General features: G+C 40.7%; 1 protein-coding gene across 13 annotated transcripts in view; it reads left to right on the top strand.

The window, feature by feature from the left end:
* Window positions 1-24229, top strand: part of dlg2 (discs, large homolog 2) — a gene marked incomplete at its 5' end in the record, with an annotated part of 218398 nt that overhangs the window by 113728 nt on the left and 80441 nt on the right. For 9 of the 13 annotated variants that reach the window (XM_079600651.1, XM_079600644.1, XM_079600652.1 and 6 more), the window contains one exon: window positions 17554-17607. In XM_079600651.1, coding sequence (XP_079456777.1) covers window positions 17554-17607 — 54 coding nt within the window. Of the gene's footprint in view, window positions 1-194; window positions 339-7507; window positions 7963-17553; window positions 17608-24229 lie in introns of those variants that run through there. The other 4 variants (XM_079600646.1, XM_079600645.1, XM_079600656.1 and 1 more) reach the window with 4 other exon arrangements.

Raw genomic sequence — 24229 nt, 5'->3', positions numbered from 1 at the left:
CCTTGTTGCGAAGCTGTCCATTGATTTGACAGAGGCTTTTGTGGAAGTTTTCACATTGTCCAGCTTTGCTGGGCGAACTGCCATCCGCCATGAGCTACATGCTGGTGAATAATGGCCTTTTTCGGGAGAAGTTCCACCGAGGAAGCGCGCCCAACCTTCTCGCCCCTCCTCGAGTCGAATCCTTACGACCGCTTCACAAACGGCTCAGCATGGAGGCCCTGAAGAGCAAGGCTCCTGATCTGGGGCCGATGAAGTGGCCGTCTCTCGTCACCATCTGTAAATGGAAGCAAAGTTTGGCTGAGAGACTTCTAAAGAGACACAGAAGGAGTTGCAGTCAGGTTAGCAGCTATTTATTCGGTTTAACCATCAAGTAAACCAGCATGTTATCCCATAACAGAATCTTGTAGATAGTGTCTCCCAGACAATAGCCAGTATGTTTTTTTTTAACCAGACCACTTAAGAGGAATAATTGTTTACAATTTTCCATAGGTCCTTTTAACCGCATTTTTGCTTTTGTTAGATAATACCATTTTTAGCTCTCTCACTCACTTTCTCTGGTGGATTTAGCCTCCCTCCCAATTTTATTGAACCATTGAACTGGTTTCATAATTTCTGAAGTTGATTACACAGGCCTGGCTCTCGACCAGAAGCGTTCCGTGCATTAGCCTTTGAAACATCACTCACAGACGCTGCCAGCACTCAGAAACATATTCCAGTGGAAAAGAGACTAATGAAACTAATCAATGTAAGAGCTGTCTTCTGTCTTTAAAAGGACGCCAGGGGTGTTAAAACAATTTAAGGTTGGATGTGGAGCCTGGAGCCAGTGCTATGCAGAATAGACACTGTGAGAGGTTTATATGTTAGGCTTTAGGTTTATGTATGTTAGGCTGGATTTGCAAGCATCAATCTTACCACTCTCGCAAATTGGTGTGCTATTATTTTTCGAAGACAATACAATTGGCAAAAAAAAAAAAGAGGAAAGGACCTAGCTATATAGAGACCAGAATATAATAGAGACTTGGGCCATTAAGTAACATCCTAGCAACTACATAGTTACACGCTAAGAACCTCTTATTTTTTCAACTGTATTGCAGCAGTTGTGGTGGTGAGTATACTGCACAAGCAAAGACCTGCATTTTCTTTAGAAAACAAAGATTACCGGTAGTAGATATAGCTAAAGTGTGGTTAAGGTATAAATTGTCACGATGGAAAGGATATAAGGACATTAAGGCCCTGGGGAAAAGGAACATGCCATTGAGGGTTGACGGTCTCTAAGGAGCTGAAACTGTATTTTAGTGAACACTAATGGTGATTATTATGGTGTTGGTGGTGCTTCATGCAGTGGCCATGGGCTGGGTTCAGGGAATCTCTTTTGGGATCCAACAAAAAGCTCTTTCCCCAAAGTAAGTGTTGGCACTGCTTCCCTATCCTCTATCTGCAGAGCTAACCTCTCTGCCCCTTATATTAAATTATAGTCACTCCTCTGTTTAACTTTCCTTTTTTTAAGATCGCCCTCTGCTCCTGGGTTCCATGCACTCCTCCAAAATCCAATTAGCAAAACCCAGGAGGAAGTCCTCATAACTTCCAGGACTTCTTATTCCATAATTCAGTGAAGTGGTGCGGTTGGTAAATCCGAGGCCAGGTCAGCAGTTTAAGCGCAGATGGTTATTTTAGCAGCCTTTAGCTCTCCTTCAAGCTGGTACACCAAAAGCTCTGTTCAGATGCTCTTTATAATTACTTCGGTAACACTTTACAATAAGGTTGCATTAGTTAACATAGTTATTGTATTAACTAACAATGAACAACATATTTGTTACAGTATTTATTCATCTTTGTTAATATTAGTTAATAAACTATCAGTTGTGTTCACAGTGCATTAACTAATGTTAACAAACACATCTTTTTATTCTAATAATGTATTAGTACATTTTGAAATTAACATTAATTCAGATAAATATATATTGTTGAAGTCTTGTTCATTCCTAATTCATGTTAACTAAAGTTGATGTTAACTAATGGAACCTTATTTTTAAGTGTTACCGTTATTTATTTTCCACTGAAGGTTTGGCCAAAAATGTACTATTTACCGGTAACTGAATATTTTTGCATGCTGTGTATACAGTATATTATACGCCTCCTGAGCTCCTAGTTATTAGCATGTGTTAAACACCGACCAAAGTTTGTCACTTCAGTTGATGACTGTCAGACTCTGTCAAACTTTACGATAACTGCTGAGCTAAGTTGAAACCAGTAAAGTAAACTTGCGCACTCTCTGTAGCTCTCATTGCCTTTAATGGGCACGAACTGAGCATGTGCTCCACTAGCAAATGACTGTACCATCATTGCTCACTCTCAGTTCTCAGACAGAGGGGCTGTACAACCATTTTATTTGCGGATCCTGCCACATTACTTTGCCAGTGAGTAAAAATCGTTCACTTTTCACCTGAAGTAGACACTCAGAAAAAAGCTTTCAGCAGAGCTACAGTACTTGTTCGAGCTACAGTACTACAGTACGTGTCCTTCGTACACGGTGGAAAAATTTGTTTTTTTTGTTTGTTTTTTTACAAAATGTGAAATCACTGTGTGTACAACTTTTAAAGTGCCAGAAACAATCTTAAGGGCCAAGACTGATTTTGTTGCCTCATGTCCAATCTCAAATTCTAACCACAAGCCCCACCTTGTGGTGGTAAATGTGAATTACAACAACAGCACACAAGGGACAGCTAGAAACCATGAACATTGTTTTGCCTTGGACCATGTGATATTTAGTTTAGTTTAATTTAGCTTAGCTTAGTTTAGTTTAGTTTGGCATGACTTCGCAAACTGAGATTGTTCAGGCCTGATTTTTTTTTCATATTAACACCATACCATCCTACTATGGTAATATAATAACTTAATACACTCTTTTATAATAGATAAATGTTCCCTGGTATTCTGTAAAGCCAATTATTGTTCCGGAAGCTCTTCTCCCCCACCCCCCAACCAGCCTATAAGGACGAACTGAAAGGTCCAACATGTGCATGTCAGACTGTGCATAGACTTTCTCAGCATATGGTCATCCTCTTTTTGAGGTGAGGGAGAGATGGGCTCTGGACCATCATGGCTTTCACTGAAGCAATAAATGACCTGTCACACATTCATTGACAGGACCAATCAGCTGCTTACGTAAACTGCAACGTGGGTTCGACTTTTGTGTGGGGATCTTGCCGGTTCTGAAGAGTGGGAGTTCTTGACACGTCATAAGTGTGTGTGCGTGCGTGTGTGTGTGTGTATTTACAGTTTTGGAATAGCATGAAGAAGCGGAGGGTTGATTACTGAGAGCAGTGGAAAATACTGTTCGAGAGGGGAACGTAGAGAAGAGAGTCTCTCAGTTCCTGTGAGAATTAAGATTCGGGTAGCCCGAGTACTTCACTTCTATTAAGAGCTGCAAGAGAGAGGGGCTTTTAATTAGAACCCTGATCCCAGACACTCCCAGCGCCTGTGGTGTGAATTATAGAGCAAAATATTTCGTCATTCATTGTGCCTTCTAGAACAGCTCCTGCTCCCTAAATTCACGAGTACACTGTGTCCAAAATGAACATTTGCCAAATGCAAGTCAAAACTGGCAAAATGGCTTTGGTGAGTAAATGCTAAAATGGGAATACTTGCCATTTTGATGATATATTTTTTTACAATAAGAACTGCAACATTGTGTTTTGAATTGGTTTGTTAGAACGATAGTCTCAACCTCGCTGATGTAAGTGACATGCAGCATTCAAATCCAAGACATTCAAATGTCAACTAAATAAAACATCTGTTGTGATTCGTGCATCATCTAATGACTTTTACTTTTATCTTGGACACAGACGCAAAAACATATATGAAAGCTTTTTTTCAGGTTTGTTAGAAATATGAAGGTAGAAAAACTGCAACATATTTATACTATCATAACCTAAATAAATAACATTTAAAAAAAAAATATTTTATAATTATAATCATTTTAAATATTTTTGTTAATACTAAATTAATAATATATTACAATTATTAAATTACCGTAAATAAATTGCAACAAATTGTCAACGTATAATTATCTAATAGTACATAGTACTGTATATAAAGTGTATTTTACATATAAATAAATCTAATTTATTACCATATAATCAACAACATCAGCCTTTTTGGACCCTTTTGATAATTGTATGCCGTTATGTGAGTGAGCAGTGTAGTGTGTGGGGAAAGGCATCCACATAGGTGTCATGTTCTCTCACCCTCGTGAGTAAAGCTGCTTGAGTGGGCACTGTGACGTGTGTGAATGTCAGGGCTGACCACCTGTCATTTGATGGTCTGTCTGGTGAAAGGTGGGAAAATTAATTTGACAGCATCTTATGACATTTTCAACAGTATTATACAAGGGTTTATCTCGATGATGTGGTATCACAGCTTGCTGGCACCCATGACTAGCATTTGTCATTGACACATGGCACACACACACACACACATCCTGAGGTTGTCATGATTTCAAGCAATGACAGTGAAAAGTGGTGTTTGTCATCATGTTAAAAGTGTGATGGAAAACGCACAACACTTTCATTTGGGAATTGAAAATGGCTGACATTTTCCCACTGGATGCTTTAGCTACTTTTTAACTGACTTCGCTCACACATTTCAAATATACATTATTCATGCATTATAATTCTGTTCTAACATTTTCATGACACAAAATGCAACAGCAAAAATTACAATTGGCTTTGTTATGAATGGAATGATAGTTAAATTTTTTTGTTTATTTCTTTATACGGTTGCATTGTTGTCATCATATTCCATGTCAATGGCATCTGGTTATCATGTCAGAAATACATTTTTACTTTTCATTTTTACTTTACTTTTTTTTGTTGCTGTTTTGATACAATTTTGTGAAAATTTCTTATTTTTTTGGTTTTGGTCATTATTTCAAATAATGATTCAAGTCTGATTGATGCGTCATATTTGACTGCAGTGGAGGTTTTCAGTGAATAATGACTGACATTTTCAGTCGTATGGACTGCTTAATTTGTAGCACATTTCTATTATTTTAAAACCTTTTGTCTTTCTCTGTTAGGAAAAAGTGGCCAGGATATTTTTCAAAAATCTTTAGTCATGAATTTGGAGTTAAATGATATCCTAGCTCAGCTAAAAAAAATATTTACAACCCATATGACTTTCTTTCTGAGAATACTAAAGATTTGTGAAGCACATCCTGACCACTCTTTTCTATGCGAAGTAAAAAGGTTTTAAAATGACAGACATTTTTGATGGCATTGCTTTACTACCATCAAAAAAATAAACGCATAACAAATCAGCGTGAGTTTGGGAGGCATTTCCTTTCCTTTCTTGTTTTTTTGTCAAAGCACCTCGTTACATTCACATTCTGTTCAAACCCATTAGTAGAGCTTGATGCTGTTTGTGTGCCCTGCAGGTGGGATATAAAATGTCACAAGAATTTAATTGGAATGTGGGCGGAGAGAAACCTGCTTAATTGTAGGTTCAGATAAATTGAATGTTCCACAGAGATTGTTAATTATGCGAAATACTGTATGATTAACTGGCATTTAGACACTTAGAATGCATACACAACCACACACTCTGAACTAATCGCTAAAGCCTTCATCATCAACCTTCAGTATGTTTTATTAATTTTAATCTAAGCTGACTGCCAGCTGGGAGACACTATGTGAGGGAGGATTACTAAATCAGAATGAATAACCACAACGCTAAATACTGAATCCTAAACAAATATTCAGCAATATTTAATATTAAGCAATATATCATATTTTTGACTGAGCTGTACCGTGTGCTAGTGGCCAGTAGGTGGGGATAATGCACACTGGTTGAGCGGACAGTCAGTGTAGCACACTGGGATTGATTCTGATGTAGCTGGATGGTTTAACTTAAGCAGTTAAGCATCAGTTGCTGAGCATAAAGCCCCTTGTTTTGATTAAATGTGACTAGGTTGGTTATAAATAGAAATCTTATTGAATTAATGAGGCTCAGTGATCCACAGGCTACAGGCTGTAGCTCCGCTGTTCCTTGCAGTTTTGTGTTTCTGCTGCTGAATTATGGATTACAAAATATCCTTTACTTTTGTTTATTACACTCTTAAAATGCAAAAAACGGCCAATCTGCTGCATTAATTATCCTCTCGTTTGAAATGCCTACTACACAGGTTGCATATAAGTTTATTAATTTATTATTTGTAAATATTTAAAATGCAGTTTTTGCCACTGAAGTTGTTGCTAACAGCTTTTTAGTTAAAAAAACAACAACTACAACATGTATGTATATACATATATATAAGATTTATTATTATCATTCACAAATTTGAAATGCATTTTTATCAAGTTGTTGTTGGAAAAAAAGCTCATTTTATTATTAAATTATTAATAATTATAAATTATATATATATATATTATGTGTGTGTGTGTGTGTGTGTGTGTGTGTGTGTGTGTGTGTGTGTATGTGTGTATATATAGTTATTAGCACACACAATTTTATTTATGTGTTTATTTTGTAAAAACTTAAACTTATCAGTTAAATTCTCTTTAATTCAGTTTAGTTAATTAGTCCATACTTTGCTGCATACTCTGTTAGGTAATATTCCTTTGTGAAGTCTGCACCAGTCCAGGCTCAGAGAAACTCTGCATTGCGGGAACAAAGGTGATGCTTGTGAGGGCCCTTCTGAGACTGAAGTGACAAATGAGACACACTATGGTCTTGTCGACATCACTGATGTATAAGCAAAGGCCACATGACCACAACTCCTCATCAAGTGTGCCATTTGGGACAGGGCCATTAAAGTTTGCTTCATTGCTTGGCAACCTGGAAAAGCAAAGAGTTAGGTTAATCAACTGTATTATTGTCTGGTTATTAAATATATATGTAACAATTTATTGAACATTGGGTTTGTTGTATCTTATTTGCCATTGCCGCCGCCGCTTTATTAAAAGCATTAAACCACTGTGTTACAGTGATTTTTTTCAAATGCTAAGGAGGATTTAGAACACTTATTAGTTCAATTTGTACTGTTTATACATTTCTGTCTTCCTTCGGGCTATGTGGCTTATATCTCTGGAGTAGCTGCGAGCTTTTCGTGTACTTTGAGCTTGCTGCAAGAGATCATTTGAATGATTTTATCATGTTGAAAAAGTGCAGCTGTCAGTAAGACATCCGTCTGTCTGATTGGGGGGGGGGGTTGGGTCCCCAGCTGTTCAGGGTTTGATTGCTTCTGCCTTGAGCAGAGATGCTGTCAAGACACACCGCCAGTCAAATCATCAATTGACAAAGAGCTTCCTCACATACACACACAAACGCACTCGTCTACCTCTCTTTCTTCTCTTATTCCCTCTTGTGCTCCTTCTCGACGTCTTCCTAACTAAAACATGCCTAGTGTCTACAAGTAGCCAGCTTTCTCTCTCCCTCTCTCTCTCTCTGACGCACACACACACACACACACACACACACACAGAGCCCTCTCACTAGCTCTCTCACTGTCAAGAGCACACTGCTCAGATACCGCCCAGAGGAGTGCTGCTCACCACAGCTGCGTCCTCTGCTGCTGCCGCCTGCACCGGGATACAAATGGAGAGACAGGGAGGTGAAAGACACAGGGCAAGAGGAGGAGAGGAGCGCACATTGGGGATGACAGCTTACCTGAGCAAGCAGCAGAGCTGCTGTGTGGAGATGCACGGGCGCGTGGGAGATCGCGGAGGGGGCGAGGTGCCCTGCTCTTGCAGCTGGCAGCATGAACCACAGCATGGATACAACTACCAGCCCTCATCCTCCCCGTCCATGTCCACTCTGCCCCGTCAGAGGGCCAAACTCACGGCTTCGCGCTCCGAGAGCTCCTGGAGGAGTCCCAGCCGCGGCGTGCTGCAAGCCAAAGGGGGGAGCTGCGATCTGTGGACCGAGTGCGGCTGCCATCCTCACAACTGGCACGAGCCGTACCAGGTAACCGGTGACATCTGGGCTAGGGAACAGGAATGTGAGGGGACAGGTGCATTATGGGTAATCTGATATGAGGACTTGAAGTAATAGTGAGAAAAGTGAATGAAGTTGGGTTGATTTAAGTTGTTAAGGGCTTGAAAACCCACTCGTAAAATTGTGTTCTTTGGGACTGAAAAAGTTACGGAAACTAAGAAAATTGAGTACGGTCAGTATGATTTTTTTGGAGAAATTAATACTTTTATTCAGCAAGGATGCATTAATTTCATCAAAAGTTACAGTAAATGCATTTATAATGCTACTAAAGAATTCTATTTCTAATAAATGCTGTTCTTTTGAACTTTTTATTAATCAAATAACGTTTCACGGTTTCCACAAATTTATTAAGCAGCACATCTGTTTTCAACATTAATAATAATAATAGGCCTAAATGTTTCTTGAACACCACAAATCAGCATATTATAATTATTTCTGAAGGATCGTGACACTGAAGCTATAAAAACTTAAAATTTCAGCTTTGCTGTCACAGGAATAAATTACATTTTATAATATAGTAAAATAAAAACAGTAATTATAAACTTGAATCATTTTTGCCAATATTCCTGTTTTGATTGTTATTTTTGATCAAATAAATGCAGCCTTGGTCAAAAACAATAAATAAAAAAAATTCCAGTAAAAAAGATCCAGTAATGACAAACAACTGGAAAAGTCATGGAAATGTATTCCGCTATTAACCAAGAGTGGAAACCCATTGAATTTGTATGTTTGAAAACTGTTTTAAATGCCAGCTGGACAGATAATATTCTGGTTTTGAATGCAGGTGGTTATTGAATATTTGGTTATCAAGTGGTCTTTATCAATGACTGTTGTATATGTTGCTGTAGCCGTAAGGAGGTGTGTTCTCTTCTATAACTGCGTATTACCCCTGGAGCCCCTGTTCTGATCTGCTTCTTGTTCTTGTTGCGTGTGCTGAAATCATTTTTTTATCGCATGAGCTGTTATACACAACATGGCTCTCATATCACAAATACTAGAGCGGTGATGATGAAGTAATCTGTTTGTGCATGAGAGAGAAAGATCCAGCTAAAAACCCAAATCAGGCCAATGCATCACACCCCATCAGTGCACAAACACAGCTGGACGCTGCAGTCTGAAGACCGTGTGTGTGTGTGTGTGTGTGTGTGTGTGTGTGTGTGTGTGTGTGTCTGGTATTTCTTACGTCATGGGGATCGAATAAGGATAGTAATACCAGCAATTTTTGACCTTGTGGGGAAATTGTTTTTGTCCCCATGAGTAAAACGGCTTATAAATCATTCTAAGTGATGTTTTTTGAAAATGTGTGATGATGGGGAGGGTTAGGGGATAGAATATGCAGTTTTTACAGTATAAAAGTCATTGTCTATGGATTGTCTTAGTGTGTGTGTGTGTGTGTGTGTGTTTGTGTGTGTGCGCGCGTGTGCTCTCTCCTCTTGCAGTACTGATTTGTGTTTAAACCCCAGGACTATCTTAAGCAAAAGTGGAGCTCTCATGTGGTACTTCCTGCGTTCAATTTAAAGTTATTCAGTGCATGTGACACTTATTTTGTGTTTTGTCTCAAAACCTTAATATACAGTACATAAGCAGCAGGATTGTTCTGCCTGCTGATTGTAAGATCCTCATTACATTTGTTTTGACCCATTTCTCAGTACTAGAGCTGAAGAGGATGATGCTACCAATTTAGATGCATTTTAACACTTAAATATGGAGATTGGTCTGGTGATTGATAATGTGATGGCAGACACAGAAAGGTTAGAGAGAAATGACCATGTGGCTTTGCTTCCACCACCGGTCTCTACATGAAAACACCTCCACTCTTCTCCTCTCTGGCAGTCCGGTGTGATGTATAGGGCTTAGGGGACGTTGTGTGTGCAAGCTGAGAGTGGTTTTCAATCACCTTTCAGCTCAAACTGTTGACTGGACATGGCTAGATCTCTCTCTGGTCGTTTTCCGTTCAGAAAGTCACCAATAGACACTTTTAACCAATACTTTTAAAAATGTAATTTATTCATGTGATGGCAAAGCTGAATTTTCTGCATCATTACTCGTCTTCAGTGTCATGATACTTCAGAAAACATTCTTATATGCGGATTCATTTCTCATCATTATTAATGTTAAAAACAGTTGTGAATGTGCTGCTTAATATTGTTGTGGACATTTTTTGTTTCTTTCGGATTCTGTGATGAGTAGAAATAATTTACATGAAATAGAAGTTGTAACATCATACTTGTCTATACATGTCTTTTTGATCAATTTCATCCTTGCTGAATAAAAATATTAATAATGTCTTTAAAAATGACCCCAAATTGATGAATGGTATTATTACTATTATTTTTTTTATTTAGTAAAGTAGTTATAAATAAAAATGTAAGCATTAAAATAAAAACCCTGTTGTATTGGTGTTTATACGGGGTCCCATGTCTGCTGCTCGTGGATGCTTCTTTGAGTTGGTGTCTGTGTGGTTTTCAGCTCTTTTAAGGCTGTTGTTGTTGACTTTTTTTCTTCTTGTGCATTATTGACTGTGTGGTAGCACTATGTATAGTTTCTGTGGCCTGAATTATTGAGAGTGGTAAAGTGGGACAAGAGCAGAGTGTCTGAACGCCTTTGCGGGACCTCTCTGAGCAGCACATAACACATCTGCATACCAATCATTTTTTATCGTCATCCTGACGTTTGGTTAAGCAAAAAAACAATTACTAGTTGGATTAATTTGCAGTTGTTTGCTCTTCTGCGGTATGCAAATACCCATTTCTGTTAAACAGTTTTCTAAGAGCAAAATGGTCAGCATACTGTAGTAATTAATCTTCATGCAGTTATATTTTTAAATGCTCATGACTGGTTTCTTTGTTTCACTAAAGGGTATTTTTCATTTGGTAATTTGATATATCGTAAATCAAATTAGGAATGTCTGAAGAGTAGTTTAATTGAAGTTTACATTCATCCCTCTTGGTATTTTATTCACCAAGGTACAATTTTAACATCTAAGGTGAATTGGTATCACTCATAAGGACAACCGTAATTATTCCATTTTGCTTATATTAACACACAATTAACCTCAGTGTTGATGGGGTCCCTAGGTACGTCACGCTGTATTACTCATGTTTTGCCTGAGTAGCAATGCACTTCACACACATTTTTGAGGCGATATGGCTTTCTGATCAGTGGTCTGGATCTCATAAACATTTGCAATGTGCCACACACTGTAAAAAAAAATTGCTGCGATTATTTAGCACAACTTAAAATCCAACATTGTTTCAACTTTAAAAAGTATGTGTTCAAGCTTGACTTAAAATATTAAGTTTAGTTAACTTTAGTTTAGTTTGGTTAAGTTGGATATTTAAGTTATCTCAACAAATTTTAACTAATCGCAGCCACATTTTTTACAGTGCAGCACACAACGTGTTAAACACTTCTCAAAACACTCACACTAGCTGAAAAAAGTATTCGAGAAGTCTGACGTATTGTTTTAAGTTACATAAAGTGGCATAAACTGAGTTTCAACCCGAGCACTTTCTTGATCTTGTGTTACCTGCCCTAAAATGCTGATACGCTGAAAACAGACACTTCTGTGTACCGAGACTTTTCCCCAACTCTGCAGAGGCACGAAGATGCTTAAAGCAGAAAGTCTGCCCCAGTTTGGCTCCACAATAAGCCCATAAGATGTTTGTGTTCGTGCTCTCTTTACCAAACACTGCAAAGCTGGTCTGCCCTACGTCATACACACACACACACACACACACACACACACACACACACACACACACACACACACACACACTTCAGACACCGCATATTATCTATTTCTTGCATCTTTAGCCTTAAAAACATCATGATATTCTATGATATGCTGTTTCATTCTATAACATGCTGTCGCATTTTTAACACACAAATCATTTTTTATCCCCTAATGTTTATTGAGAGCTGTGTGTGAAGCTGATTATGTAACGCCCTCACCTCTTGTGCTGGGCTGGGCCACGTGAGCGCTGGCTGAAAGAGGCCGGTCGTGCTCTGTATCCATGTGTTTGCGAGCACTTACACACGGATAATGCTTGAAACAGGCAGCATCCACTTCCAGCGATTGTGAGTGAATTAATGAACACATCAACAAAGAGTCTGTGTGCACATTGAAAAGCTTTTTCTACTAAGATTTATTCAAATCTGTCTGTTTCGCCCGGCCAGGGTTTTAACTAAGTGCTAGTACGCATTTACATCGAGAGTAGATGTTGCCTGTGTACATTTAGCACTGGTCCCTTTTCACCGTCTTTACTCTCGTCAGCTTCCCACAGTCTAGTCTACATTAGCACTATTGACATGAGACACGTTAGTCCAGCAACCCACTGCCCCTGTTGCCGATAAAGATGCGTGCGCAAATAAATTCACTCAATGATTTGGGAAACTTCCATATAGAAGACTCTGTATCACAGTTAGCTGTCATGACCTCATTCTCTATTCCTCAAAGAGCAATTTTGCATGCACAACACTTCTGATAAAGCATTGCCATTTTCGGTCCTATTTGATGTTCAACTAAGTGACTGTGTTTAGGTGGAAAGAACAGATAACTTATAACACCATCGGATAACCTTTAATTACTCCGAGCCACATTCAGTTTCAGTATGAGGTCATCAAATACAGCAAAGCCTCATAAAGACAGAATGACTCAGCGATTCTTGATTTTGTCTTTGATCTTCAGCATTAATTATTCAAGCCAAGGTACCCAAATTAATTTCCGGATGTGCTGTTTTTATATTTATCTCTGTAGAAAAGTTCATAGACACCCACATCCATAGAGTTAATATTATACTGTCAGACAGAGTGCTGAACTTGATGTCTGGTGTTAATCTAAAATAAATCTGCATATAATTTGCATATTGATGAATGCAGTCATGTTTATTTATTGTACCACCTAGCAGGAGCATGTAATGTTTTAACAATGATGGGTTTGAATTAAAATTGGGATTTGGCATTGCAGAGCTCAGAATTATCAACATAATATTCAAGATCATTTAATATTAACTTAAATCTGCAAAATGCAAAAGCTATCTTCACGCTTATGACTAGTAGTTTAGCAATGTCATCCTAGTTGAAAATTGGAGTCATCTTTCTGCGTGTATGTGTCTCTGGGGACGGCCTCTTTATGACTCACTTTCTGAAATTGGCCAATATTGCTCTTTGTCATCCAGGGAGATATTAAACCTAGCTTTTGCTCATTTACGTTCTGTTTGCTTTTTTATTTCCGACCGTTAAACTGTCATATTTTGAGATAACGCTGCAATTATCTTTTAATCTCTTTAATGTTTGTCTACTATGCCGTGATGGACCTCATCAGTAGATAATATCTCCAGCTACAGTAGATGGCACATTTCTGTTGTTGATCCTGCCTTGACAAAATGTGGGATCTTCTTAACCCTATTAAACCTATTGTGTCATATTTGAGGCTTCTAAATTATTAACATGATCAGAACTTTGCTGAAAAACCTGCTAAAAGCCTTAAAATTAAGCATTTAAACATCATCTTAAGACATTTTTGAAAGCCATAGAGTGACAACTGATATTTATATGCCATTTACATTATAAGCTTTCAGATTTTCATCTTCATCTTCATCTGTTTGGTCATATAAATTTCAGCAACTGCCGAAGGGTATTTTTGCTTATTTGGGTCCTCTGAGATGTTTTTTTCCTCCCCGGATGTGAGCTTGATATTTTCCCTATATCATACTGCATGAGCCATAAAAGCCTGATGTATCAAACCCAATAATCAACAAAATAAAATAATGCAAACTTTGTATGCTAGATTTTTTTAAGAAATCATACTTTTTTTAAGGTTCAATAAACATTTCCATTTAAAAAAAGAAAGAAAGAAATATTTTCCGATTATTATATGCCATGCTTTACAAAAACAAACACATTGTTTAGTGTGAACTCGAGCTGACTTTGTGTCTCAAACCTCAGTGGTAAAGCTCAAGCTTTTAATGAGGTTTTTCCTCTCTGTTGTGTGCTTTCCAACACATCTCTCTGGTTCTCCGGTCCCGGTGTGATTGAGGCTGTAGCTCTCAAAGCGGGAGATGTATTAATGTAATTAGAGTCAGTGCGCAGTAAGCAGGGACAGCCTCAATCTTTGCTGTCGATCGATCTTTAGTCGCCGCTACAGGCCGGCTGTATCTCCCTGGGGATTTGTGTAGTAGGCCATCTCTGAATGCTAATGTGTCTGTGATAAACCTCCAGCTGAATGAGTTTGTGGAGTGTGCTAGCCCACCTTTCATTATTGTTAAAGGTGGTGTGCCTCTATTGGTGACAAACAGAATTACAAAAATAATGACTGTTTTCAATCAGGTTTCCTAAAGCACAGGAAAATCTTCAATTGGTCAGAAAAACAGATAGCCCCACCCCAAACTCAAGCCATTGGTTGAGCAAGTGTTGCTGTGATGGGCTGGTTGGGATTTTCCAACCACAGAGCGATGTTTTGAGTGTCATAGTGCTAGTGTGTTTACTTGCTTCGACTTACAAATGGCTTTTGTGTAGCATAGAATAATGGAAAGTTGTGAAGTGTGTTTGACATTTAACTTCAATTAGACATGTTGAACTGTAGGACTAATGTAAATGATGCAGGTTTGACTGCTTCCAGAAACGTGTCCTCCACTCATTCCTCAGTAACTTTGTCATTAAATTAAAAAAAAAAAAAACTGTAAAAGAAAAGAACAAAGAAAAAAAAAGATTCAGTCATGCAGGCAAATCATATGACAATCATATGACATAATCAGATATGCATTATTAGCTTTTCAGATATGCAGTATTAGCTTTTGTTGAACTCATATTCTATTTAAAGTGCTCAGTTGAAGGACGTTGATCCCCGCTCCCCTCCCCCTATTAGTGAAAGAATGAGAAAATGTGTGTCAGAATCAAGTCACGATGGAATTCAAATGCAGATTTCACTAGACAGTTTTAGATTTTTCAATATTTTTAATATGTTTGAAAGAAGTCTTTTATGCTCACCAAGGCTGCATTTATTTGATCAAAAATACAGTAAGAGAAATGTGAAGTACTATTACAATTTAAAATGACTGTAAAAATGTAATTACGGTAATTCCTGTGTTGGCAAAGCTGAATTTTCAGCATCATTTCTCAAGTCTTCAGTCTCACATGATCCTTCAGAAATCATTCTAATATGCTGATTTGCTGCTCAAGAATGTACTATTATTATCAATGTTGAAAACGGTTGTGCTACTTAATATTTTTGTGGAAACTGTGATACTTTTTATCAAGATTTTATTATGCATAGACAGTATAAAATAACAGCACTGTTTTTGAAAAATATTTTGTAACATTATAAATTGCTTTACTGTAACTTTTTTATTTATTTAAATCATCCTTGCCGAATAAAAGGATTCATTTTCATAATCAAATATGTTTTCTAATAATAATAAATCAGTAAATACATGCATACTAAATCTTACTTACTCCAAGCATTTAAATGGCAATATACTGAGTAATAGTTGACATTTGGGATCCTGCGAAACCACTCTGCATGTACAGAACACGGCTTGTGACAAAGAAACACTGGTGACAACAGAGCAAACAGAGAGCAAAATGGATATATTAGCGAAGGATGTCTGTGAAGTAAATGTATCGAATTAATAGACTGGTAAACAAATGAAATATTTGTACAAAACGTGTTTTGAGCACGCAGCGGCACAAGCTTGTCAAGCGCACATCCATTTTTCACAGTCATCACTGGAAAGTTTGTAGTTTGCTCTGATATGGGAATATCCAAGAAACAGTAATCACATGATGTTTTCAATAAGTTTTCTGTTGGCAAACATCCGACGCGTGCGCCCAGAATGCTGCCTCACAGATAGTGCGCGAATAGCCTATTAAACGAGTTCTCTTTCATGAAGACAAATTCACACAAAATTAAGTCAAAACGCCCGTATAGGCAAGTGTCCTTGTGAAACCTTGTTGGTTATGTCTTAAGTGAATGTAAACAGTTGAAAAGAACATGTAACAAAATGTAACAAAATATGATAGAGCAATAATATGAACAGTGAAAGTAACAGTAGCTCCTACAATACATTTTAACAGACGTAATTAGGAATGAAAATAACTGAAGGAAATATCTATTTGCTCAGCCAACTAATTTGATTCATTCTTTTGGTTTCTCTGCACAATATTAAATTACAAAACCGGTATCAGTACTCGGTATCGGCAAGTACTAAAAATAAAAGAATGGGTATCGGACTCATTCTGGAAGAAGTGGTATCTGACATCATATTCAGAGTAATACTTTGGATTATCACTTAGCAGCCATTACACTTCATGAGGACATTTGTCTAAATGAAAGTTGTCCTGCGGTTTACCTAGTAGTAACTGGGATTAAGCCTTTTAAGTGATTTTTTTATTTTATTCATATATTTAAGCTGTTAATGTTCACATTTAAGATATTAACATCAGTGTGTATTTGTTTGTGTATGGAAGCATGGATGGGGTCGTATAAGTGCAAACGTAGCACTGGTCCACCCGAATTGATTGTACATTCAAATAGTAATAGTTTGGAAATAAAAAAAAATGCATAATCATATCTGCATACAGTATCATCATATTTCTTAAAGGGATAGTTCACCCAAAAATGAAAATTCTGTCATTAATTACTCCCTCATGTCGTTCCAAACCCATAAGACCTTCGCTCATCTTCAGGACACAAATGAAGATATTTTTAATGAAATCTGAGAGCTTTCTGACCCTCCATTGACAGCAACGTCATTGCAACTCTTAAGGCCCAGAAAGGTGGTAAAACATCGTTAAAATACTCCATGTGACTACAGTAGTTCAACCTTTATGTTATAAAGTGATGAGAATACTTTTTGTGCGTTTTTGTTCCTTTAAATAAAGTAAAACAAAATATTTGTTCGGTTTTGTGGTCTGCAGTAATTCACATGATTTATTCCTGCCTCCAGGGCCACAGACATCACTATTAAGGTAAATTAGCCTAACTGTGTGTGCAGATATCGCTATTGTACAGTGAATTGTGCAGCTGTGTAAAATGAGCAAATCTTTTCTAATAAAGGCTAATGACGGGGTTACACTTCACAACAGTCAATGAAATTAGAGAAAAGGCACAGAATAGAGGTCCACCCACTAAGATTTCTGGTCTCAGTGCTGTGTGGGAGAGATTCGTTGACTGTGTGGTCATCAGAAATTATCTAAACAGCACCAGAGAGAAAGAGAGAGAAACATAAACAATTTCAACATTCATGTCATAAAAAATGTCCCCCTCATGATCACATGCAAAATTATGCCATGTTTTATTTTTCATCATTCATCTAATCGATCTGTGTGTGTGTGTGTATGTAAATATGTTGTGTTCCATTTACTGTGGGGTGTTGCTGCCGACTGTTGTTTTGAAGTTGAGTTCTTCATCATGGCATCTGTGAGCTCAGCGGTTCCCATCATGCTCTGATGTATCCCTTAAAAACTAGGCCAGTTCACGCATCCAATCCACTCTGATCTTTATCTCTCTCTTTCTGTTTTCCTCTCCATCCATCTCTCTCCCTCCCTTTCTTTTCACAGGCAAGTCCTGCCCCAATTATTGTCAACACGGACACTTTGGAATCTGTACCATACGTGAGTTTTGATTTTTCATTTATTTATTGCATGTTCATGACATTATGCACAGCCGTGACATCGCCAATCGCCCACTTGATGAGTTCACTGCCCACGCAGAGTGAGTGGCGAATAAATTTGACATCCTTTTTATTTTTTTGCTATTCATGAATTTAGTGTCATTTATCACTCTTCACGCTGTGCAAATAGGATCAACATATTGATGACTTTTCATAAATAAGCCAGATAAGGAGGCCAGCGATTAGCTGTGGGTTTAGATTAGCACTGGCTTTTCACAAAGCTTTTCTTTTATGGGCTTGAAATATTAATGTTCAGCGTCGACTGCGTTTTGGGTGGGATGTGTAATCTATATGCCTCGGACTCTTGGTCCGTATTAATTAGCTCAAATGATCTATAGGGAATTTTAATAACTAATCATGAATATGATTAATATTCTGCATATTACTTTACATTAAATTATCGAAATTGAAAATGTCTAGATTATACGAATATATGAATAATTGATCACAACGTCTTATAATTCCTCATTCAGATATCAATAATCTTATTTAATTTCGATTATGAGATAACCTTTAAGGGAAATTCATGTAATGATCAAATAGGTGTTTGTCCTGCAAAAACCATCAAAGATCACCCATCAACCTCTCAGTAAAGCTATCTCCTTATAACCTCCAAGAAACATTAATTTTCTGGCCGTGAACATTAATTTTCCTGTGTTTATAAAATTAAAACTAGTAAATAATAAGAGCTCTGGCAGCTCTTGGATCTTTTAATCTCATTGACGTTTGTGGTTTTACAAGCGTTTTTTTCACAGACACAGTCTTGAATATATTGTTTTAATAAATGCAAACTACAGAATATAACGGATTACACATATTGATTATACACCGATTATATCTATGTACATAATTTACAGTAAACAATACAAGACACGAATAGCGGATAAGAGAGAGAAGTTGAGAGAGAGAGATTTCTGAGGAGGGGCGCGCCGTGCCGACGCACGCGTGGAGGTTGTAGAGAGAGAGAGAGAGAGAGAGAGAATGGTCACGAGTGGCCATAGAACAGCTAAAATCACAGACCATTGAGAGAGCCATCAATCGAAACACCTTAAAACATTAAAACTCGTTAGAGTTTGATATACTTGCAAAAGGTTCGTTTGTGTGCACGAGCTGTGTCCAGCCTGCACGTGTTCTCGGAGCAGAGTGCGCGCGCTCGTGCTGAGGCGCGCGTGCTTGTTGCCAGAGCAAGCTGTTCGCGGGAGTTTCGAAGAAGGCGCCTCTTTGGAAGGGAAGTTGCTGAAGGAATTCAGGCTTCGTTCGTTTGACTCGTAGGTGGAAACGAACACAGTGGAATTTGAAAATTAAACAAAAGACTGAGATAAAGCAAATAAAAGGAGGGAACTCCTGAAGGAGTTCAGGTCCGAAGATTTCACATGATGAGCAGACGAAGGCAGGACGCGAGAGCAGAGAGAGCAGAAAGAGCTTTGCTCTTTCCTTTAAAGACTGTATGGGTCACTCCTTCGTTCGGCGCGTTGTCCAATCACCTTCAGTGATCTGGGAGCGGGAGAATCTTCTTTGTCCTGCCAGAAGACCCCAGTCTGTGTAGTTTATGACAGGGCTTTGCCTTAGTCATTTCTATGACTAAAAAGGATTCATCTAGTAATAATCATATCATTGCAGTCTATTATCGAGATTCAACTCCGTTAGGTCTCAAGATTTAAAATGGTATCAAACACATTCAGGTTGGATTATATGATAACGAAGTTACATAAGATATACAGATTAGAAGCATTTAGATTTTGATTAATACACCTTAAAACTTACATTAAATCCCAAAACTGTCGTGACATATAAATGGCAACACATAATACATTTGGTAATGTTTTAAATATGATTCGTTTGAAGAAAAGTCTCTTGTGTGTGTGTGCGTATCTCTCTGGAGACGTGGGTGTTCTGTCACGTGTGTTCCTTGGAATTTTTGGGGTGTCGTGTTACGTGTCTCTTTGTGTGTGTGTAATGGAGAAAGAGACAGAGACCTCTTGTTTGTTCACACAACGAATGAAGTGTTTGCAAGAAATCACGATTCACTAAATTTGATAAGCACCTGTCCGGATGTCAATGTTGCTACATATCCCCCTTTTTGTTCGATTAAGTCAGAGGATGGACTTCATCGAACAACAACTTAGCACAATGGATGACAGGTGGTTTGCTAGACTGATGGCTCAGCCCACATGAGGTTGAGGTGGTCGATGGTGTGGGGTTCTGTGAGAAACCGCCGACACGGCTTTGTGAGCTTGGCTGTGGATTTTCACATCTCGTTGAGTCTGGCACAGGGTGAAGGCCAAGACGAGTGTCAGTGCGTGGTCGGTGACCTTGGAAAGATACGACAGTATCCGCTGCGGTCCAGGTTTGGACACAGGTGAGGTATTCAGGCTGGGCGGTTGCCCATGCTTGGAGGGCTGTGTTGACAGGAGCAATGTTCGTGAGTTGGGACCCCCTTTTCTCAAACCAGAGATCTCCTTCTGGATCTAGGGTGACGTTGTAGTTCTTAAAGGATGGGAGTTCCAGTGCTGTCTGGTACTCTTTGCTCGGAAGATGGTACCATGACAGGTTACCGAGGTGTGAGATGGCACCTGTCAGTACTTGAGTCGGCATACTCGGGTTGAGCAGGTTGACACGGCTGGTTGTATCATGCTGTTCGTGAGTGACAGTGGCTGGGTGCGCAGGTGTGTTAGCCAGCCATCGTTCACCTACAATCTTTGCTTGTGTTTCTGTGACTTGTGTGCGAGGCTTAGCTTCAGCAGGGCAGCGTGTGTGGCTGACCAGGGGTTGCAACTCGCAGATTCCTTCAGTGTTGTCTCTGAGGAAGGGCTTGCTAGGGCAGAGATAGTGAAAGTCTTTGGTCAAGGTGCACCCGTGCAGGTTTGGGGCCGGGTACAGCAGGGTGTCGCTGTCGGGGTAGGCCACCGCGTCTGGAGTGCATATCTTGAACTGGGTCCTGCTTTTCCAGGACCCGCTGTTGACAATGTCTTTGAGCCTGGAGGTTTGGTTTGACTCGATGATGGGTAGGTTTAGGAGAAAACCCACTTCTCTCTGCTCGGGGTTGACGTGAAGTGGGGTGGCGCAACCCAGCGAGTAAGCAAGGTGTGTTTGAAAAGGGTCAGCTGGCGTGGTGATGCTGGAAGCCAGCACAGTTCGCACAAGGCTTAAGAGTTTCAGGTACGGTGGGATTGCACCTGTGGCTAGGCTGTCAGTGGAGGAGCTAACCTCCCACAGCATGTCTGTCGTTAGTGCTGTAAACAGCGGAGTCTGGGCAAAGTCTTTCTGGAAGATATTAAACAGCGGTTTCATTGAGTTCACCGTCTGGTTCGCTGCGTTGACACTGGACATACCAATGTTAAAAAGAGTTCTGGCGGCAGCTACGGCTCCGAGGAACGCTCCCAGGAACCGTTCGGATCGGTGGTTGGTGCTTAGGAGTCCTGATTGCGTGGCAGTCACTTTCTCCAGTTGGTTGAGCAGATGTTCGACCTTGGCTTTGGCGTGAGGGAGGGAGTCCTCTGTCCGTTGGGCACTTGCCCAGATGTATGGGGCTGCGGTGCTGGGGTAATGTGCTCTGTAGACCGGGCGGGACTGGGTGAGTCGACCATACACTGGCTGAGTGCAGGTTCCGCAGTCGGTGATCAGGAGTCTCAGTTGTTCTCTCGGTGGCAGCTGTCCTCTGGATGGCTGACAGCACAGCATGACGACCCACAGCAGCAACCTGGTACAGATGACAGAGAGAGAGAGAGAGAAAGGGAAGGAAGAGGCAAACAAGGGTTGTCTTTGGTTGGACAGGGCAGTTCTTTTGCTTTGTGGGTGGCAGCTAGGTTTAGCTCGCCTTGGCCCATGTTTTGTCACATCTTTCTGCCAGCCGGTCGCTTGCTTCAATGTCTCGTCAGTGACTCTGGTGTTGTGTTGTGCCGCACATGATGCATCATAGATAAACATTGGCATGACCCCCCTTTTGCACCTGTTCACCACAAGCTTTTGCGCTGTGATGTCAACAGGTGCAGAACCCGTAATGTTGTGCGTATGCAGCGTGTGCATGTTATGCAGCGGTTTGAGGCACTGGCTGTCAGTGAGCTCAGACGGCGTGCAAGGGTGGCAGGAGGGGTATAAGTGGTGGCAACGCAAAGTCTTTGTTGTGGTGTCAGAAGCCCGCATGTCCGCTATGTTGGGTGTTGCAGACAGCGGAGCCCGCGGAAGCGGGATTGTGTTAGGCCGTGTAGCCTGTAAAAGTCTTATGCAGTGTGTAGTCGTTGCAAAAGTGAGGGCGGGTGGGTGGGTCGGGTGTGACCACCGCTTTCCGTTTAGTGCGCCAGGCTTGGCGCGGGCATGAGTTTGGTCATGTGGCTGCAGGTCAGTCTTGACCTTGGCGCAGCATTTGTTAAAGTCTTTTGTGGGCTGGAAGGTGCAGGGTAGCGAACTTGAAACTTGACCTGTTGCTAAGTCTGTGTCGTTGTGACTGGCTGTGGGAGTTCCCATGAACTGTGTGACCTGACAGTCTGGCTCTGTGGAAAGTCTCGTGACCTCTGTGATCTGACAGTCTGGCTCGGGTGGCCTGTGTGACTGGATGGGGAGAGGTTCTGGCACTTGGGCCCAAAGAGTTCGCTTTTTGAAGTCCAGTAAGGGCTCGAAACGATCCAGCAGGTCTTTGCCAATGATGAGTGGATGAGTGTTCATTGGTGAAACGTACACAGGGTGAGTCAGCGACATAAAACCTATTGACAGGTGGATTAGAGTTAGCTGTTCGAGCCGGATGCTATTTTGGCTGTATGAATGCACATTTAGCTCACAAGTGTGGGATTCAAAAGTTCGATTCTGTCTCTTAGCTTCGACTTTGAGTCTTTTGAAAAGTTGAGATGAGATCACAGTGAGGTCTGCTCCTGTGTCTATCAAGGCTTCAAGTTTCACTTCCTTCTCCAAAGTGCAGGCTAGGTAGGGTTTCCTGGTCACCCCCCTTTCAAGAAGGTTTCCCAGAAACTGTGGCACCGGGGCTGTTGTTGTCAGCCGGAGCGAATGGTAGGTGTTGTCAGTTTGTGATGCAACAATGAGTGAGTGAGTGGAGCTGCTATTTGGTGATGTAACAGCAAAGTTCATGGGTTGCGATTTGATAACAATGTCTGGTGGGTTGTCCCCGGGAGGGACGTGTGGCTTGCTGCGGGGGCAGCTAGCCGGAACAGCACTTCCTGGGACTTTGTGATGTTGGTCCCAGGTGTGATGTGTTGTGCTGTTTCGTGTAGTGTGTGCAGCTGTCAGCTGTGGTGCTGGAGCGGAGCTGTCACTTTGTGGTGTGACAGCTAGCTCTGTAGTCTGTGGGGGACGAGCAGTGTTCGTGGTGCTTGGCTCAGGCAGATGGCAGTCAGACAGGGTGTTGGTTTCAGTTCTTATGCTTAGACATAAGATGTCTGGTTCGTCCTTGTCTCTCTTGCGATGTTTCTTGTGAAGAAACTCTTTCAGCATCCTCACGATCTCTGCTGTCTCCGACGTGGCTGCACTGTGTTTTTCTGGTGTGCGATGAGGCTTGGGCTTACCAGTAGCATGTCGAGAGGGGTTCCAGGGCTGGCTTTCTGGGCTTGGAGTTCTGGACGGCGGGTGATGCAGGTCCCAGAACCTCTTAGAGCGCTCGCTCCGATGCTTTGGATGAGCACCGTCACGGTTGTGCTGCCCTCTGCTGGCTTGGAACGGTCTTGACTCTCTGTGGTACAGTCTGTGACTGTGGTGCTGTTGGGCGCCTTCTGTGTCTAGCTCTGAGCAGTGCTCAGAGACAGAGTAGGTTGTGGGGTCTTTTACAGTCCTTTTGGAAATAGTCTTTTGCTTGGTGTAAGCTTTGTGGACCAAGTCACGTAGCTGTTGGGTGGACATGCTACGTGGACAGGCCAGAACGCCTAAGTGGTGACTCACTGTGGGATGCAGATTTCGGAGGAACAGCGTCCTGAAGTTGACATCTTCTTCCATACCGGGCTCGTTTCGTGCTCCGAAGTAGGCGTGTCGGAGTCGGCCGTAGTAGGTCTGTGGGTGTTCAGGTCGGGCCTGTTTGACGTCCATGGCGGTGAAGACCCCTTGTTCTGATTCTGGATCAGAGAATTCACGGATCAAAGCTTGTCGCAGCTGCTGGTAGTCCCTTTTAACAGTCTCTGGTTGACGGTCTAGGAAGCTGCGCACGTCACGGCTGGAAGTAATTCTGAGCAGGAAAAACTTGTCCCGAGCTGTCACGTTGGCGACAGTTTGCAGGTGAAAGTCAATGTCTTGAAGGTAAGCATGTACATCATGGCCTCCTGCAAGGTTTGGAGTGAACGTGGGGATGTTTCTGGCCAACTTGTCAGAGTTCGTGGGGGAAGAGCTGTGGTTGGGGGCCCAATCCGTCTGGAGGGGATTCTGACCCTTTTCAGCTCCGCCCCCTTCAGCTTTGGGAGCCGTGCCGCGATTAGCGGTGAGTGTTCTCTGTGAGGGCCCCCCCCTTTCTGCTGACAGGGGTTTTTGTTGGCTGGCTGGTGTGTACCGGCTGGTCAGGGGAAACTTTGTGGTGTGTGTTTCCCCTACCCGGTCACTATTAAGTCTGTAAGAATGTCTCAGTTCTCTGT

The sequence above is a fragment of the Phoxinus phoxinus genome, assembly GCF_949152265.1.
Source record: "Phoxinus phoxinus genome assembly, chromosome: 23".
Classification (NCBI taxonomy): Eukaryota; Metazoa; Chordata; class Actinopteri; order Cypriniformes; family Leuciscidae; genus Phoxinus; species Phoxinus phoxinus.
The sequence above is the reverse complement of the archived record's forward strand: the minus strand, read 5'-3'. Positions and strand labels throughout refer to the sequence as shown.